The sequence below is a fragment of the Pipistrellus hanaki genome (assembly GCF_964339955.1).
Source record: "Pipistrellus hanaki genome assembly, chromosome: 9".
Taxonomy (NCBI): Eukaryota; Metazoa; Chordata; class Mammalia; order Chiroptera; family Vespertilionidae; genus Pipistrellus; species Pipistrellus hanaki.
In genome coordinates, this window is record NC_140511.1 from 12,574,058 (window position 1) to 12,592,790 (window position 18,733).

At 39.0% G+C, this 18,733-nt stretch overlaps 1 protein-coding gene across 3 annotated transcripts in view; it reads left to right on the top strand.

Moving 5' to 3' along the window:
- Window positions 1–18,733, top strand: part of SIK2 (salt inducible kinase 2) — a 113,809-nt gene that overhangs the window by 72,283 nt on the left and 22,793 nt on the right. For all 3 annotated transcript variants that reach the window (XM_084893875.1, XM_084893876.1, XM_084893877.1), the window contains exons 5-8: window positions 11,348–11,472; window positions 11,900–12,023; window positions 13,625–13,845; window positions 15,366–15,518. In XM_084893875.1, coding sequence (XP_084750001.1) covers window positions 11,348–11,472; window positions 11,900–12,023; window positions 13,625–13,845; window positions 15,366–15,518 — 623 coding nt within the window. The remainder of the gene's footprint in view (window positions 1–11,347; window positions 11,473–11,899; window positions 12,024–13,624; window positions 13,846–15,365; window positions 15,519–18,733) is intronic.

Here is an 18,733-nt window from a genome sequence, read left to right on the forward strand (position 1 = left end):
CAAATAAGGACTCTAATGCAGTAGTCCAATCAAGAAAATGTGGGTCTGACAATAGTGTGGTGAAGGCCTGGGGCAGGGGCAGGGGTGGGCTAGAAGGGGACCAATTGGGGGGTAGGGAGGAGCAGCTGTAATACTTTCAACAATAAAGATAAATTTAAAAAGAAAGAATAAGTGAAAATGTGGGTCTGAAGTAGAGCGGAAGCAGAAGAGATTGTAGGATGAGATGAATGGAGGGAGATTTATTTTGGGTAGTGTTTTGAAGAAGGTAAGGGGCATGAAGCAAAAGCTTAACAACATTGCAAATGATGGTGTTTTGTTCTAGGATTATTAAAGAGGAGCAAGGAGACAGATGAAGCCTTGACCAAGAAATTCTTAGTTGACCAGTGAGGTTAGATGTTAAATGGATAAAGTTTAGGGAGAAAACAACTCCTTGGGGTATAAAATAGAAGTTAAAAGCCTCTGATTTGTTCATTTTACTGGTTTATGTTTATACCAGTTCCCATTAATTTTTGTCCTGAGCATTTTGAGGAAGGTACATAATTAGTTTTTATTTACTTTAACTTTACTTATTGTTACTTTAATTTTAATAATTAATTTTAAATGCCAATGTTACATATGTTACAAGGAGGTAATGAATGGATTTTCTATTCTGCAGTCTGTGATTTTTTTAAATCATGGGATCGCCTGAATAAGACAGTATTTGATAAGATAAAGTTAATTTGTTATATTCCCACTTTATATTTATTATAAAGAATTATATGATTTGTCATTTTTGTTTTGAAAATGCAGTCTACTACATTAGTGTCTCCATAGTTTCTTATGTGTGTTCACTTCTCCCATTTGTGTTTTTCCTGTCTTTGGCCCTTCTATTTGCACTTTCATTTCACTCCTTTTTGCCGACCTTTTGTAATGCAGGTCCCTGGAATTTTTGTTTACTTCTCTTTGAAAACATGTGCTGCCCTCAAATTGCCCTCTTCAGAGTTGGCTCTTGTTTTTTGAAGTCCTTACCTCTATAGAAAGGAGGGGGAAACCCCTGCTTCACCTTTGCATTCATTTATCACTAAAACAAAACAAAATTACAAGACAGTAATACCTTAGAGGAGTTTTGGGAGTGTTTTCAGGCAGACAAAGGTTAGAGGTGTGAGTCATATGGAATTACATAGTTCTGTCAGAACTTCTCAAAAGAAAATGTCCAAATAGAACCAAAGAAACTTGGAAACAAACCATACTCAGCTCTACCTGGCTATCATATGTCTATAATTTCTAGGAATATTGGTAGGTAAACTCAGTATTTCTAATGTCATTATGAGATCTCTAGTTTTTGTTTGTTTTTACTGTTTTATTATTTTTTAATATCTAAACTTTAAGGCCTTCTAATTTTTATCTAGAAGATCAGTAAAATGTCTGTTAAACTAGTATAACAGCTAACATATTGAGCCTTCACTATGTTCAGGTATTCTGCTAGGTACTTTATCATTTAATCTTAGCAACCCTAGAAGCTGCATAGCTCTTGCCAGTTTTCAGGTGAGAAAGATGAAATACAAAAAGATTAAATGACTTGCCAAGGTGACTCAGATAGTAAGTACCACACCTGGAATCCAAACCTAGGTCTCTCTGACCACAGCGTGTATTTCTTCCATTGCACCATGTGATTGTTTCCAAGCGTCACCAGTTATCCCTCATGGGGTACTCACTAACTGAATTTTGATGTCCTTGATGCCATGCCTCACAAGTATACACACACACTGTATCTAAGCACTCAGATATCTTCTTGCCCACATATTTTTTTTTGTCATCTTCATCACCACTTACCACAAATTTTAGTAAGTGTTTATTAAGCATCTATTATGCTCCTGAGCTAAGTCCTAGAGATGCAAATATTTCAAGACAAAATGACAGCAATGCAATAAAACTCAACTCTGCTCTCACCTTAACACATTGAGCACCCAGCCTGTTTTATCTCCCAGACGGAAGTATAGTGTCAGTCACCGGTGACTGACTGATGTTAAGGAGTTAATCCAGAACTAGACCTTTAAGTCAATATAACACAAAAAGTTGTTGTAAAGGCTCGGAGAAAGACTGGCTCTGCCTTGAAGGAAGTATTAGCTAAGACTTGCTTAAGACATCTGTGGTGGGACAGTGAGAGTGGGTTGAAGGGGTGAGGTAGGGATGGAACTCCAAGCAGATGGATCAGCATGTGCAAAGGCAGGCAGGCCAGAAAACTCTAAAGTTTGCAGGGAAACTACAGAGCAGACCTAGTGGGAAGTAGGTGCCCGTGAGGAATGATAGGTAAGGAGCCTGCACAGGTAAGCAGAACCAGATCATGAGGGATTCCATCAAAGCTTAGGATGGAATCAAAGCTTAGTTGTGCTTCAGTGCTCCAGTGCTGTGAAAGAACTTCTCCGGGAAATTTATGTTTATCCATAGACTTTATAACTTTATGGCTCTGCTTTCTCTAAAAATATCTTCCTTTTTCAGAAGATTCTTCTTAAAATTTAAAGAAATCTAACACAAGTAGGAAAGATTGGGCTCCATGGAAAAATTGCAAGAACCCAAAATAAAATATAAAATTATTCTCTCGGTCTCTGTTTATTCTACTTATGACGATCTCTTTAATTGCTAAATGGGTTGAATAAATTAACTGTTTTAGCCATCTTATATGTTAAAATTGAAGAGAATTGCAAACCAAAATTAGGTTAACTTAAACTATTCTGTTTTTGTCTCTGTTTATAAAACACAAACCGACAGTTCATTTTAATAAATACAGAAACATGGTTTTGAAATCAGCATCTACTTTATGTTCCAGTGGGCAAAGACACCAGACAATGATGAACCATGGGCTTATCCACACCTGTGTACGCTCGGTGCCTCAATTATGAGACCTCCAGCCTTCGCAAATTATGAGTGTTAGGACAGTCAGAATAAGAGGCAAAATGCAAAGAAATAATTGGTTTTCATTAGTATTAGTACTTGGAGTACTCTTTTCTCATAGCTATTTTTGCTATAATTATTTAAGTATAAAGTTGAAAATAAATAGATGAAGGATATTTAGTTTTATTCTTTAACTTTCCTAATCTGAAATGTTAGCAATAAATAGTTAGATAAAGATAAAAATGTATGAATTACCTGAAGGACGTTTTCACAAATATCACAGTTCAAACAAGATTCACGTCAAGAGTGTAGATTTGGTATCAGGCAGGTCAGGTGCAAATTCTGGCTTTGTGGCCTTGGGCTGATTATTTAAGCTCTTGAAGTTTAGGTTTCCATATTTGTTAGGCAGAGATTACTCTGTTCCTCGGGAATGCTGTAGGGATTAGGGATAACATTAGAGACAGTGAGGGCAGTAGGTAATAATATGGGCACCAGAGCCAGGCTGCCTGGGTTTGAATCCTGGCTCTGCCACTTACTAGCTGCATGACCTGGAACACATTCTCTGTCCTCAGTTTTCTTAACTGTAAAGAGGGAATGATAGAAGTTCATATCTCCTAGTAGGTACTGGTTAATATTTGTAAAATATTTGTAAAATACTTAGAACAGTACCTGGTACATATTACTCTTTTAGTGTTCATTAAATAAATTGTTTCTGGCACCATGTAACAATTAAAGGGAGCTAGTATTTGTATTTAATGTGTAATTGATTCCATGTGAGGACAAATCCTGAAATTTTTGATAGTCATATAATGTGTGGGTTTTTTTTATTATTATTATTATTACCATGTCCTTAAAGCCTTATTAAATACAAATCCTCAGAGGAATAAAGAAAGTTTACCATTTATATTCTAATAAATTATCTCTGCTTGATGCAAATTAATTTTTTTTCCTGAGGGACTGTCAGTATAATTAGTAATGTGTAATGAGACTCATTCATCTGACTTGTGCATCCCAAGTCCCTTGTCTTTAGCCAAAGGCCAATGCTTCCTTTAGGAATTGACCCAGGGTTTCTGAGTGGTCACTATCTCCCATTATTGCTTCTAACAATCTTCCTGTTTACTAGGAGACCTTGAGACAAGGTTTTTGTATATAAAATTCCAGCTTTGTGCCCTGGAACCCAAAAAGAGTGGGGAGCCTGCGACAGATTTCATTAATAAAATATTTATTAGTAGTCTTCCATTTGTTATCCTCCCGCCACTAGCATGAGGTAAAATGTAAAACAGCTTTGCCTCAGCAAGCCCAATGAGACCTTATCTTTATCCTTCCAGCCTACTTAGCCTTGGCAGCACAGTAAGCCTGGGATATGGAAGGGGACCCCCAGGGTTTGTTTCATATTATTTGTTTTCCCATCTCCGCCTCCCCACTCCATTTTGGGCTAAGGAATTGATTTGCTTCTTAGTTCACTGAACTCTCTCATTGGACAAATAGATGTCTTGCTCTGGTCAGCAAGATGGCATTCTGTCTCAGCTGTGCTGATTGTATTTGTGCCCTTCGGTCAGGCAGGGAGGCAGTGACTGGTGGTTGGAAGTCAACTCTACAGCTGGCCTTTTCTTGCTGGTGAGCAACGAAGTGTGCATTGACATCAGTGTTGCTGATGGCTATTCAGTTTGTGCAATGGGTCATCTTCATCTCTACCACTCACCTGCCTTTCATCTGTCAGCTTTCTTTTCCTCATAATTGTCCTCTTCACTCCTATTATAATAGTTACAAAAGAGGTGTAACTCTTTAGTGAGTCTATATATCTGAATTCTACTAGGAATTTTAGAAACCAGGATAAATTTAACCCTAAAGCCATTTGCTGCTCTGGAGGAGGATTGTTTTAAATTCTAAATTAGACATTTTAACACCCTGCTGGAGTTTTGCCTTGGTTGTGTTCATTCCTAGAAATTGTTTACCTTTTCTTAGCTTTAAAGGCTGGTGTTCAATATTTTGTTTGCTTTTTTCCTTTTCTAAAAAATGACTTACATAGTTTACTTAATGATGTCTTCTACTTGGTCTTTCTGTCATGTAAGTAAAAATCCTGAAAGTACTTGGTTATTATAATCATTTTGCAACAATAAACAGAGCTGTTTAGGATCGTCTATATTTTTTCCACAACTTCTGTTTTAATCTTTATTTCCTACTCAAGGAGTGGTCTAAGAGCCAGCAGCTCATAAGCATCACTTTGGAGCTTGTTAGAAAGGCAGAATTTCAAGCCCAGCCCTAGACCTACTGAATCAGAATCTGCATTTCAGTAGGTTCCCCTGATGGTTTTTCTGTGGGCTAATGTTTGATTCATTTCACTCCAATAGACACCACAGATTCTCTAATGTGCTTGGTCCCCATCAGACAGTAAGCATCAGGATCAGCTTATACACTCTGTACTAATTGGGTTTTATTATCAGGAGGATACAAGTCAATCAAAATATAAAACAGAAAACAATAATAGCAATTCTAGTACTGTTTTCAAATATATTCATGTCTGTTACTCCTTAGTTAGATAAGAGGTAACTAGAGGATTCAGCTTTTGAGGCCAAGTTAATTTCCAAGAGGGCTAGTCAACTGTAATTTACCTTTTCTGTGGTTAAATACCCTACCCCAAACTCTCTCTTTTATAAACATTTTAGGCCACACAGAAATCAGGTAAGAGAATATGCTAAGGAAATCTCCTTTGTAACATAAGGACGATTATACTTCACAGCACCTCACAGGGCTGTCGTCATGATTAGGTGAGATAAGAAATGCAGAAACATCAAGTGTGTGATGCTTAACCAAAGTAGGCATGACATAAATGTTTTTGGATTTTATTAGTCAATTTTGAAGGATTAGTTGTCATTTTGTTTTTAAAACTTATTATGATCTTATATTGAACTTTCTTAAAATTGAGAAGCTAAGAATATTTTTAGAAAGATGTGTCTTTTTCAGGCTATGTCAAGAAATGTTGAAAATCATGGTTCATCTGAAAAATTCAAGGTGTGTTATGAGGGAGAGAGCAAACAATTACTCTTACCCAAATGACAAATTTCTCAGAGGAAAGAAACTTCTTTATATCACCAAAGCCAACCCAACATGGGACCCCTGAGCATTCCATCACCTGCAGGTTCTTGGCTTTGTGCAAGAAAGAATTTAAGATCATAGTTGGAGTGAAAGGGAAAGCAAGTTTTATTTACGTTAAGGAAGAGAGGCCAGGACGTGGGTCCCTGTAGTCAGGGTGGGGGGTAAGCCCGAAAGGAGCTGCCACTGCCTGTAAGTCTCCCAGGCGCCTCTCTGAAAAAAGCCCAAGTACTTGAGAGAGGAGAGCAAACTTGCCAGTGAGGGGCAAGCCGTGATCAGTCAGTTCTTGGGATTTTGTGTTTCCAAGTCTGGGCTCTTCCTGAACTTGGGGGAGCCAAATTGTGTCCCTGCCTTCCGGTTTTGTTCCTAAAATGGTCGTTCTTGAAATGCCCTGGCATTTTTCATCCTTGGTGCCCCCTCCTACTTTGGGTGTCAGTTTTCATTATAATGATGGTTTAACAAGCTTAGGGGTCAGTTTCCAGTGGGGAAAAAAAAATTCATATATTGATTTTTTACAGAGAAGAAGGGAGGGGAATAGAGAGAAACATCGATCGAAAGAAACATCCATCAGCTGCCTCCTGCACAACCCCTAATAGGGATGTGCCCGCAACCAAAGTACATGCCCTTGACCAGAATCAAACCTGGGACCCTTCAGTCCACAGCAGATGCTCTATTCACTGAGCCAAACCGGTTAGGGCTCCAGTGGATTTTCCCTCCATCTTGGATTCTGCCACCGTCTCAGTGATTTCCTGCCATAAACTGTCTCCCTTCAATCATGCATGAAGTGGGGGCTCTGGTGAGAGGCCCTAGCAGCTTACTGGCTTACAGTGTCTGTTCCTACTTCCTCATTCCACTTGTTGGGAGCTTTCCCTAACCTCTTTCTATCCTGCCTCATTTATACCTTCAAAATATTTTCAGTTGCTCAATCAAGTATAAATAAAAATACTATCAGAATGATTCTAGACTGAACCCTAGATCAGTGTAAGAAGTGTCAGTATGAAATGAAGGGTTTTAAGAAAACATATATACATATAGATAGGTACAAAAATAAGTACAAGTGTGTTTACATAAATTAACACTCATACATATACTTCCTGACTGTCTGCTGACAGGGCGTAGAAGCAGTGATATCCCAAGTGTAATGAGCACATCTAGGTCCTAGTCTTGGTTTCTGAATATAATTCTTCTGTAAAAGGGACCAGGTGCTCTATGGAAAAGTGCTTGATTTCAAGGCTGGGGTAGGGAAAATACAAGATGAGCCTGCTTAAAATGAAATTTTTTAAAGATATGACATGTTGAAAGGATATAGGAACCAACCTGAATTAGCTCCGAATGGCCAAAGCATCAAAATAAATAACAGTATAACAATAGTATTGAATTACAACCCAAACAATAAAATAAATATTCATGACAAAGCAAGTTCAACATTATATGGCATACAATTTATGACAGGGAAACAAGACCCAGAACGCCTGAGGGACATAGCAGCCATCATGTTAAGTATTAATTTACAGATCAGAGCATTGCCCAAGAAATTAAACTAGAAGGATGTTTCCTTTCCAGCAAATCAGGCTGGATCTGGGTCTAGCATAAAGAGGAATAATGCTCAAGTGATTCTTTTCTTAATGCTTTCCAAAAATCAGATGAAAATGCATTGTCTTTTATTACCCTCTGTTGCAGTTAGAATCTCTTCCGTGTTTGCACAGTGGTTGATCCATGTATGCACTCAAATGTTTAATGGAAGAATGCAGTGAATTTGGTTGGTAGGATGACACATTAATGTATTGCATTTGAATAAATGGCGATAAGAAACAAATCCTGCATAGCTGTGCCATTTTCATATTTTATCCCTCTTGCACATCCTTCATTTTACTGAGTGCTTCTAGGCAGAAAGCTGCAGACTGACTGAAACAAGTCATCCAGATTCCTGTGAAGAAATAAAAAGGCTTTTATTTTTAAGTGCCTTCCATTGCCACTTCTTAAACCTGACCATTATTAACTTGCTCAAAAATAGCTATGAATCACTGTGTCAGGAAGAACACAAAGGTGGTAGTTAACAGTGAGGGCTTTGTTTCCATTCCAGTTTTACAACTTAGTATAAACTCTACTAAGGTCCTTAACTTTCTACCCTCACTTTCTCTTCTTAACCCTATAAGGATACTTAATAGGGTTATTAAGAAGAAATCAGCTTCAGAGAACCTAGAGAAGTTTCTGACACATAGTACTTCCAAGAGAGATGATAGTATATTCATCAGCAAACCTTCATTGAATGGCTGCTCTCTACAGAGAGCATGTGCTAAGTGCTGGGAGTTCAGACATATTCCCCTCTCTACTCTCAAGGAGTTTAGTCTGATGGAGAAGGCACATAAGTAAAACAAGAAGAGGAAGAATTAATATTCTTCTATTCTTTTGAGTAACTCATGCATTATATATTATTTATAAGTAGTGACATAATATACAATAAGTTGCTCACAGAGACTTTATGAAGTGTAGGTATTATGCCCATTTTGCAAATGATTAATCAAGGCTCTGTTTGAGAAGTTAAGTAATTTACCCAAGATCACACAACTTGTGTATTCTCTCAGGATCTTTTTCTCTGAAAGGCAGTAGTTGATGATGAAGCTCCACAGAAGGAGAAGGGAGCTCATTTCACATATGCTCCAGGCGTTTTATATTCTTAATCTAGCTTAATCCTCCCAGCATCCTATCTTGGCAGGTGTGTTATCCCACATTTATAGATACAGGATTTGATTCCAAATCTGCCTGACTCTACAGTTTTCCTTCACTGATATATCAGATGATCTATTACAAATACAATGTGTATAAGCACTTTGATAAGCTTATAGAAAACATCTGCATATATGCCATCTGCATATAATGGCCTTCATGAATCTCATTGTGTTTTTTTTTGGTATTTTATGTTGCTACAGGCTCAAGTTCCAATTTTCTTTAGTTACTCACAGGAAATAGAAGTACACATCTACTTGGTACCACTCTTTACAAGTTAACAAGACACTTTCTGTGTCCTAGACATGTAAAGCCAAGGTTGAGACTGGAATGCCACAAGCATGTGATGCTTTTCTTGCTCTCGCCTCTTGCCTATGAAATATACAGTGAGCAGGCTCAGGCAATAAAGAGGCCTGGCTGCTTTCCTGACCAACCTCTGCCTAGTCAACCCTGAGTCCATTCCACCAGAGTCCAGGGAAGTTCAGAATGAAGGAGTTCTGGAATGGTTTTTTGTGACTTTAAAACTTTACAATGCTGTTTGGAGTGTGTGCTCAACTTATGTGTGCTAAAACTCATCCTGTGACTATGGTTTGAAACACAGCAATTATCAGACCTATTTCAGGATCTCCTAACACTCATCCAGAGCTCCGTGTGCTTTTCTGTGTGCATGAATTAATATTTTCCTCTTTAAATGTTATTTGAACATATAGTTCTTGACTCATTTGAGGATATAGGTTTTCTAGGAAATTAAAGTGTATCAATGTGGACATATATTGTAAGGTGTGTCGCTAGTCTTAAGGTGGAATTAAGAAAATAAGACCTTTCTCGCAGTCTTTTCAGAAAACAGAGTATAGGACTGAACCTGAGAAGGGAGAAGTTCTCATTGTCCCATACTCCTGGGTGCCAAGGACAGACCATAGTGTTGCTCCATCAGGTGTAGACTGCGCCTGAGGCTCTTCCCCCAATGCACCCTTTTCTCTTCTGAACCCGTAAGCTCCGCTATACTTTTCCTACCATCCTTGTGTATTCTCTCAGGACCTTTTTCTCTGAAAGGCCGTAGTTGATGATAATGCTCCACAGAAGGAGAAGGGAGCTCGTTTCATTTTATATTCTTAATATAGCTTAATCCTCCCAGCATCCTATTTTGGCAAGTGGGTTATCCCACATTTATAGACACAGAAACTACGGTTCAGGGAAGTTAAATTACTTTCCTAGAGGAGTTGAAGCTAGAAAGTGGCAAAATTGGAGGCCAGCTTTAGTTCTCCCTAACTTCCTAGTTTGTACTGTGCCATGAAGCTATAATGTTGGAGATTGTGATTGTTGTTACAGTTACTGCTGCTTGCCACCAGCTTTACATCAACTAACTGAGAGAATGCTTCCACATAATGTACATACTCAAGGTGTGAGTTTATATTGTCATTGGATTCCCACAATAACCTGCTGATTATGTATATTTATTATTTCAGCTTTATAGATGGGAAAACAGAGGCTCACAAAGACTGATCCAAAGTCACGCAGCCAGTCAGTCTGGCAGTGGAGACTTGATCCAGTCCCCTGGGGCTGCTCACTGTCCATCAGTGCTGTGCAGGGCCAGTGCCTGTCGCTAGGGCAGTGTTCTCCCGTCAGGCTATAACAGCGCAGTGAGGCTGTACCTGACAAAATAATAGGAATTTGTTTCTTCTGTAAGAACATGAGACTATGTGAATGCTGAGCAAAAGGGCACAGGCTTGTGTTTAAACCAAAGCTCACTGATTTCTGCTGTAATTTTCAGGCATATGAGTATAGTATTCCCAAAGTGCATGCCGTATATTAAAAAGGTAGATTCAGTACAAAACACAGAGGGGAAGGCCATTAACTGTTGTAAAGTATAATGCCACTACATTCCATAAATGTACTGATGATAGGTGGCCTGTGACTGGACCATGTTGCCATTACATGTTAGTGAGCTATTCAGGTAGGATTTCCAGTCAGTCGACTTTCCTATAGTTCTAGGTAATGTCCATTTTGTATTTTAGTTGTATTTTATTGAAATTGTTGTGTGTGGCTGCGGTTAGGTGTTTACCTGTGCAGCCATCTTGGATCCTCCTCACCTCTTTCCTATTCAGGTAGGTATCTGCCTATATCCAGATACATGGACCAGCACTTAGAGAGTTGCTTCTTAGGAAACACTGTACTCAGTTGCCTTAACAGGTTATATACTTTGCTGCCCTGTGATAATGGCTGTAGGAACAGCCAGTCTCTTAGAGTATCTTAGAATTTTATTCATTTGGTTCCTTTCTTACAGACCGTATAAGATAGCTAACTCTTAAATCATGGAGTAATTGAAATTCTGAGATTATCAAATTCAATTTGGTTGTCCACACCAATGGATTTTCTTTCAGCCATAAAAATATAGTATTAAAGTATTTTTTCTAATCTCTTATTTTCTTTGAGAAGAAAACTTGATTCATGTATACATTCATTCAAGAAATATTTTTTGAATGCTAAATATTTGCTAGTCTGTGCTAAATGTTAGGGAAGTGGGACAGATGTCATCCCATTCCTCACAAAGTAAATAGCAGTGATAATGTTAATATACCATATAAAATTTATTACAGAGAAATCCAGTATAGTTTGAGACCACAGATGAAAGTACCATTTATTTATATTCCAACAGATTTCGGTTTTGGAAATTTCTTTAAAAGTGGTGAACTTCTGGCAACTTGGTGTGGCAGCCCCCCTTATGCAGCCCCAGAAGTCTTTGAAGGGCAGCAGTATGAAGGACCACAGCTGGATATTTGGGTATTTCTTTGCTTTGCTGTGTTTTGTTTAAATGCATCTATAAGGATAATACTTGGAACTTTGGCCCATTTTTAAAGCTCTTGTATCTAACACATAGACAGTAGTTCATACTTTCCCTACCCATTGGACTATAATTAGTTGAGTATCTTGAATTGGATTCTAGGAAAGAATTTCTAAGGACAGATGTTCTCATTCTAATATCAGCAATAATTTAACGTTAAGTAGTAATCAAATGATTAATGCATTTTGATATTTATTATAGGATACTTTATTGTAATAATTAGCATTTCAGATTTTTTTCAAATTTAAGAACATAGTACATTCAAACAAATTTTTTTAGTCCATAGGACATGAAGGGATATTTGGGGAAACAAAGAGTGTTTGAAGTTCTTGGTATAAAAATGACCCCGTTGTTTTCTTCCCCTAGAGCATGGGAGTTGTTCTCTATGTCCTTGTCTGTGGAGCGCTGCCTTTCGATGGACCCACTCTTCCTATTTTGAGGCAAAGGGTTTTGGAAGGAAGATTCCGGATTCCGTATTTCATGTCAGAAGGTAACAACCTGTTCACCGTACTCATTGGGCACTACAGACTCTGTGCTCCTAATGAAATGCGTAGGCGAAGCCTCCCTTTTCCTAAGAGTTTGGGTGCTAAATAAAGTGACCGAGTTACTTTAAAACCCACAGAAATAAGCAGCCCCCTCCATGTAGGGGAGAAAAGTTCCAGCCTTCCTAACTGAAAACAGAAAGGTCCCCTGATTAAGAACACAAGTCTCCCATTTACTCTCGGTCTATAAATGTCCCAGGTCAATTTTAGCCTTAGAGAAGTTCTTTGAGATTCACAACCATTTTACTCTAAGTTTGAAATGGATTTTCTCATATCTTTTGGCAGGAAGTTGCAAAATTACAATGTCTAAATTAGCCAAAACCGGTTTGGCTCAGTGGATAGAGCATTGGCCTGCGAACTGAAAGGTCCCAGGTTCGATTCCGGTCAAGGGCATGTACCTTGTTGCGGGCACATCCCCAATACAGGGTGTGCAAGAGGCAGCTGATCGATGATTCTCTCTCATTGATGTTTCTAGCTCTCTATCCCTCTCCCTTCCTCTCTGCAAAAAATCAATAAAATATGTTAAAAAAACAAACAAACAAACAAACAAAAAACGGGGTGACTAAAGTCTAGCAAAAAAAAAAAAAATTTTTTTTTTTAAATAAAATGTCTAAATTAAATTTGAAAGCCAACTGACAAAACTATTGAATTAAGATGAAATGCTGTAATCCCAATCAGTTTTATATTGGGCTGTAACATAAGCAGCAGTTAGGTTTACTCTTTAGATTAGTTTTTGGTTTTCACCCTTAATTGCTTTTCTTTCTAGAAACAGAAATAATGCTTCAATAATTAAGTGTAGACTTTTGAGTCAGACTGCCTGGTTTCAATCCTGAGTTCACTCATATCTCTTCTCTGTGCTTCCATTTCCTCACTTTATAAAATGGAAAAAACCATAATTCCTAAGAGAGCTGTTGTGAGGATTAATTAAATTAATCTGTATAAAGCACTTAGCAGAATGCCTGGCACCTACCAAGTGATCTAAGCTTATGTGGCATGGTGAAGAGCATGATGTCAGCTCAGGAAATAAGCTGGTGCCCAGGCGGGCAGCAGTGCAGTTTTCTTAGTGGAATCAGGAGTAAGTAATGTTTCAGGTACATTTGTCTCAGTTGCATTGATGAGGAGAAAGCAGCAGCCCACTGGCTAGCTCTTGCCTCACAGAGCCTTCGACATAACTGAGGATCACTTATTATTTGCTTATTTTGGGAAGAAGGCTTGTTTTTTCCTTTAGTGGAAATCTAAGCTTGTGTCTAGGTATTTTCGGTTGACAAATCAGTTCATTTAGTACAAAATTGGATAGGCCTACAGCCTCCTGTTTTTCTTAAGTACTCTTTCACAGTGATGGTTAATTTTGTGTGTCAACATTCACCTGACTACTTAACAAATATAAGTAACCTTTATGTATTTATTTATTCATTTGACCTTCTGCTTTCCAGTAGGCGCTGTGGAGGACACAAAGATTACTGCCATTGTACAAAGTCACATCAATAAAGCAAACACCCTGAAGTGCAAGTCGATTGACGTGACTTTTGTACCATTGTGTTTTCCATAGATTGTGAGCACCTTATTCGAAGAATGTTGGTCCTAGACCCGTCCAAAAGGCTAACCATAGCTCAAATCAAGGAGCATAAATGGATGGTCATAGAAGTTCCTGTACAGAGACCTATTCTCTATCCACAAGGCCAAGAAAATGAGCCATCCATTGGGGAGTTTAATGAACAGGTTCTGCGACTGATGCACAGCCTCGGAATAGATCAGCAGAAAACCATTGAGGTAAAGTGATTGGAAATTTGACTGAAAAAATTTTAGGATTTTGTTGTACTCAGGAACTTGAAATTTCATGCTCATACCTATCAGCTTAGTCTTTTAGCATGACTATCCCCAGTACCTGAATATACTGTTCAATATTCCCTGAAGATTAATCAGGCATTTTTTTTCTTTTACTCAACATATGAATCCCTGCCTTTGCCCCATTTGCCAAAAAACTCAAGAGGAATGGTTTATATAGGACTGAGAAAAAGACAAAGACAGAAACTTAACAAATACGAAGTAGCAAGTTTCTTCTAAGATGAACCATAAAGTAGTCTCACATAGCAATAAACTAGTTTATATAGAACATAAATGTGCAGCTATGGAGCAAGGCTGAGGGCTGAGCAGAAAACAAGAATGATAGGCATCAGATTTAGGAAAGCCAGCTGGATTTGGCTTGTGAACTGGAGAAGCTGAGCCGACAAAAACAGGTAGATTCCTGATATGGAAGTACCAGAAGGTTTGAATTTAGAAAATTTCTCATCACTTTTATTTCTTTCTTTCCTTAATAGCATATTCATAAGATATACATATTCTTAATACCTACCCAATAGTAAGATAGACAAACAAACAAACAAACAAACAAACAGAAAACAGTACTTTTGAGGAGGGACCATAACAAGAAAGAATATTAAATGCTCCCTTGTGAATATTAAGTGCTCTGAACTGTACTGCCTTTTCCTTCAGGGTAGCCATAAGTGAAACCAGACTGGCTTTCCTGCTTTGCTCGTCACACACTCTGATGTGAGCACAGTTCCACTGGTCTGGGATTTTTGCCACGTGTTCTGCCTCTTAGGTGTACTGCACAGCACCCAGGCACACTGTCAGGTGGAATTAGAAGTGAAAGGAGCAGTTGTTTCTGTTTCATTAGTACCCTGGAAATCTGGCGGACAAGGAATGTGAAAAATTGGGAAGCGACTTTATATTCAAGATTTTAAGAGGTCTGGACTGCAAAAGCAAGAGGAAAAAATTACCTAGGAACGGAGACACCGTGTCTCTCAATCTAGCTTCCAAATGTCATTCTCCAGCCTAAAATAATCACCAGAAAGTTCCCCGAAGACTTGAATCAGTCACTTCAGAGTTTGCAGTGGTTTGTACTTGTGTGGAAGCTATAGATCTAGAGCCTCAGGGCTCAGGTTGCTAGCCAACCTTACGCCATAGTTAGAGCTATGAGATGGGACCACATGACAGCATTGGGGAATGTTTGCATGAGACAGTGATGGCATTTTCTCTAAATGCAGAAAAATAAATGGATCCTGTTCATGTCAAAGGGTCTGTTATTTAATGGTATCACCCTGCATATAATTAAAACTAGAAACTTGAAGTGATCTTTTATTTAAAACTCTGGAACAGCTTTTATTTTGAGGCATGCTTTGTTACTCTGTAAGAAAGAAAATATTATTTCCCATCTTTTTTTAGACAGGTATAGATCATTGGATTGATTTTTATGGCTCTTGGCCTTCAGCGCTTGTTTTCTCTTTCAGTCTTTGCAGAACAAGAGCTACAATCACTTCGCTGCCATTTATTACTTGTTGGTGGAGCGCCTGAAATCACATAGGAGCAGTTTTCCTGTGGAGCAGCGGCTCGATGCCCGCCAGAGGCGGCCTAGCACCATTGCTGAACAAACAGTTGCCAAGGTAACACCCCATTAGCCAATAGTCTTATCTGTGCATGTGCCTGTTCACATGGTTGACACATTGTTCATCCTGTATTTCAAAGGGGTAGGATTTCATCTTCTGTGCTCTGTTTTGTTGTCAAGTTTCTGCCTGTCATTCACTAGATTCTCAAATGTTTTAACACCTTTTTTCCCCAATTACAGTTGACATACATATTATATTAGTTTCAGGTGTGCAACCCATGATTAAGCATTTATATAATTTAGGAAATGATCACCCCAATAAATCTAGTATCCATCTGACACCATACAAAGTTATTATAATATTGACCATATCCTATGCTGTACTTCACATACCTATGAGTATTATATAACTACAATTTGTACTTCTGATTCCCTTTACCTTTTTTTTCACCCAGCCTCCCAGCCCCCTTTCCACCTGGCAACCATCCAAATGTTCTCTATCTGTGAATCTATTTCTAGTCTGCTTGCTTGTTTGTTTTGTTTTAGATTCCACATACAAGTGAAATCATATGGCATTTGTCTTTCTCTGTATGACATAATACCCTCTAGGTTCATGCATGGTGTTGCAGACGGCAAGGTTTTATTCTTTTTGTTTGCAGTTTACATTTAATATTATTTTGTATTACAATAGTTTCAGATATACAGCATAGTGAATAGACAATCATATACTTTACAAAGTCCCCCCCCCCCAATATTTCTATTACCCATATGGCAACATACATAGTTGTTACAATATTATTGACTGTATTCCCTATCCTGGATTTCACATCCTGTGATTATATTGTAACTAACAGTTTATACTTCTTTTTATTGATTTTTAGAGAGAGAGGAATGGAGGAGGGGAGAGAAACATCAATGTGAGAGTGAAACATCATTCGGCTGCCTCCTGCAAACCCTCACTGGAGATCGAGCCCACAACCGTGGCATGTTCTCTGAATAGGAATTGAACCAGGAATCTTTCAGTGCACAGGAGGATGCCCAACCAACTGAACCATACTGGCCAGAACACCAATTTGTACTTTTTCATCTCTTCATCTTTTTTATCCAATCCCTCTCCCTTCTGTGAACCATTAGTCTGTTTTCTATTGTCTATGAGTCAGTTTCAATTTTGTTTGTTTTGTTCTTTACATTCCACGTATAAGTGAAATCATATGCTAATTGTCTTTCACTGACTGACTTATTTCACTTAGCATAATAATCTCCAGGTCCATTCAGGCCTTCTCAAATGGTAAGATATTTTTTGTGGCCAAGTAATATTCCATTGTATATATATATACCACCATTTTTTTTATCTACTCTATTGATGGACACTTGTGTTACTTCCATAGTTTGGCTATTGAAAGTAATACTGCAGTGAACATAGGAGTAGATATATTGAAGTAGTGCTTTGGGTTTCTTCGGATATATACCCAGAAAAGAAATCATTGGGTCATAAGGCAATTCCATTTTTTCATTTTTTGAGGAACCTCCATACTGTTTTCCATAGTAGCTGCAACAATCTGCAGTCCTCCAAACAGTGCACAAGAGTAACCTTTTCCCCCTATCATCACCAACACTTGTTTATTGGATTAAAACTTTGTGACCCATGCGCAGAAGTCGATTTTCCGCTTTCAAAAGAAATTTCAATCGTTGTGCTATTGATATTTGGCTCTATTGACTAAGGAGTTTGCCGACCACTGCCTTACACTATCTTCATATTTTTTATTCTTTTTTCTTTATTGCTCTTCTGATTGGGTGTTTTTTGCTTCCTCATATTTCAAATCATTGATTTGATTCTTGGGATCCTCTACTCTACTGTTGAATCCCTAGAAGTTATTCTTTATTATGGTTAGTGTATTCTTAATTTCTTGCTGGTCTTTTTCCATGTCCTTGTCATTCTCACTGAGATCCTTGAAAGTCTCACTAAGTTCCTTGAAGACCTCATGAAGATACTTGAGTAACCTTATAACCATGATTTTGAACTCTATACCCAGCAATTTGCTTTCTTTTATTTCTTTCATTTGTGACATGTTTCTTTGCCCCCACATTTTGGCTGCTTCCCTGTGTTTGTTCTATGTATTGGGTATAGCTGCCATGTTTCCTGAAATTTCCAGAAATTGTGTAGCAGGTGTCATGTAGGGCCCAGTGGCTCAGCCTCCCCAGTAACTTGAGCTAGACAATCTAGGTGCACCCCTGGGTGGGCTATATGAACAGTCTTGTAGTTGAGACTTGATTGCTGTTGGTGTTACTGGAAGGAATTGACCTCCAGGCCAATTGGCTGTGAGGACCAGCTGCGACTACAGTGGGAAAGATGCTGTACAGGAAACACCCCTATGAAACAGGACTTGCTTCAATAGGGCTTTGGTGCTCACTGTCTTACCCTTGAGTGTGTCACTTCTCTATGCGTGGAGTTGTAATCTAGTATGGTCTGAAGCTGTCCACCAGGTACACTGGCTCTTGGGTCTCCAGGGAGGTACAAAGTCAGATTCTGCCTGGGGCCATCTAGAAGGAGCTACAGAGAGATCTGCAGATTCTTCCTATTTGTATTGGATTTGGAAGTGCCCAGGCTAGGCCCAGCTGTGAAGCAAGGCAGGCTGGTGCTGGTGCCAGGTCTTGGGTCTCTTATTGATAGGTTTGGGGCATGCTCACACCAACGTCAGTCTGTTTGAGAGATTTTAGCAAAGTCGGAAGCCTGAATGAGGATAAACCATTCATATGGAAAAGCTGCTGCAAACAGCCTAGGTAGGGCTGCAAATTAGATGAAATGGGGTCTCAGGGAATCATCAGGGTGGAGCAAATAGAGTGCTCCAGGTTGCCAGTCAGATGTGCTTGCCAGTCAGCCTAGGGCAAGGGAGATTGATCCCTGTGAGCTCCTCCATCTGATAGAAAGCCGCCCCTGAGTTCTTGCCCTGATGCCAGGCAATCCAGTTTCTCCTCCGTATGTGATTGGGTCCCCCAACCTCCAAGCACTGAAGCTCAGAGGAAGTGAGTCTGAGTAAGCTTGTGCGCAACCCTTTAAGGGGGACACCCGGGTCTCCAGCAGCCTCCATGTCCCTCAGCTACAATGCTCACTGGTTCTTACAGACTGAAGTTACAGGGACTTTTCTTCCCAACTCTGGGACCCAGGGTGGGAGGTCTGATGTGGGGCTGGGACCTTTTGCTCCTTACAGAGGCCTCTGCAGGGACAATCTCCCCTCTGGATTACAAAAACAGCCCATGTGGGTTCCAGCCCAG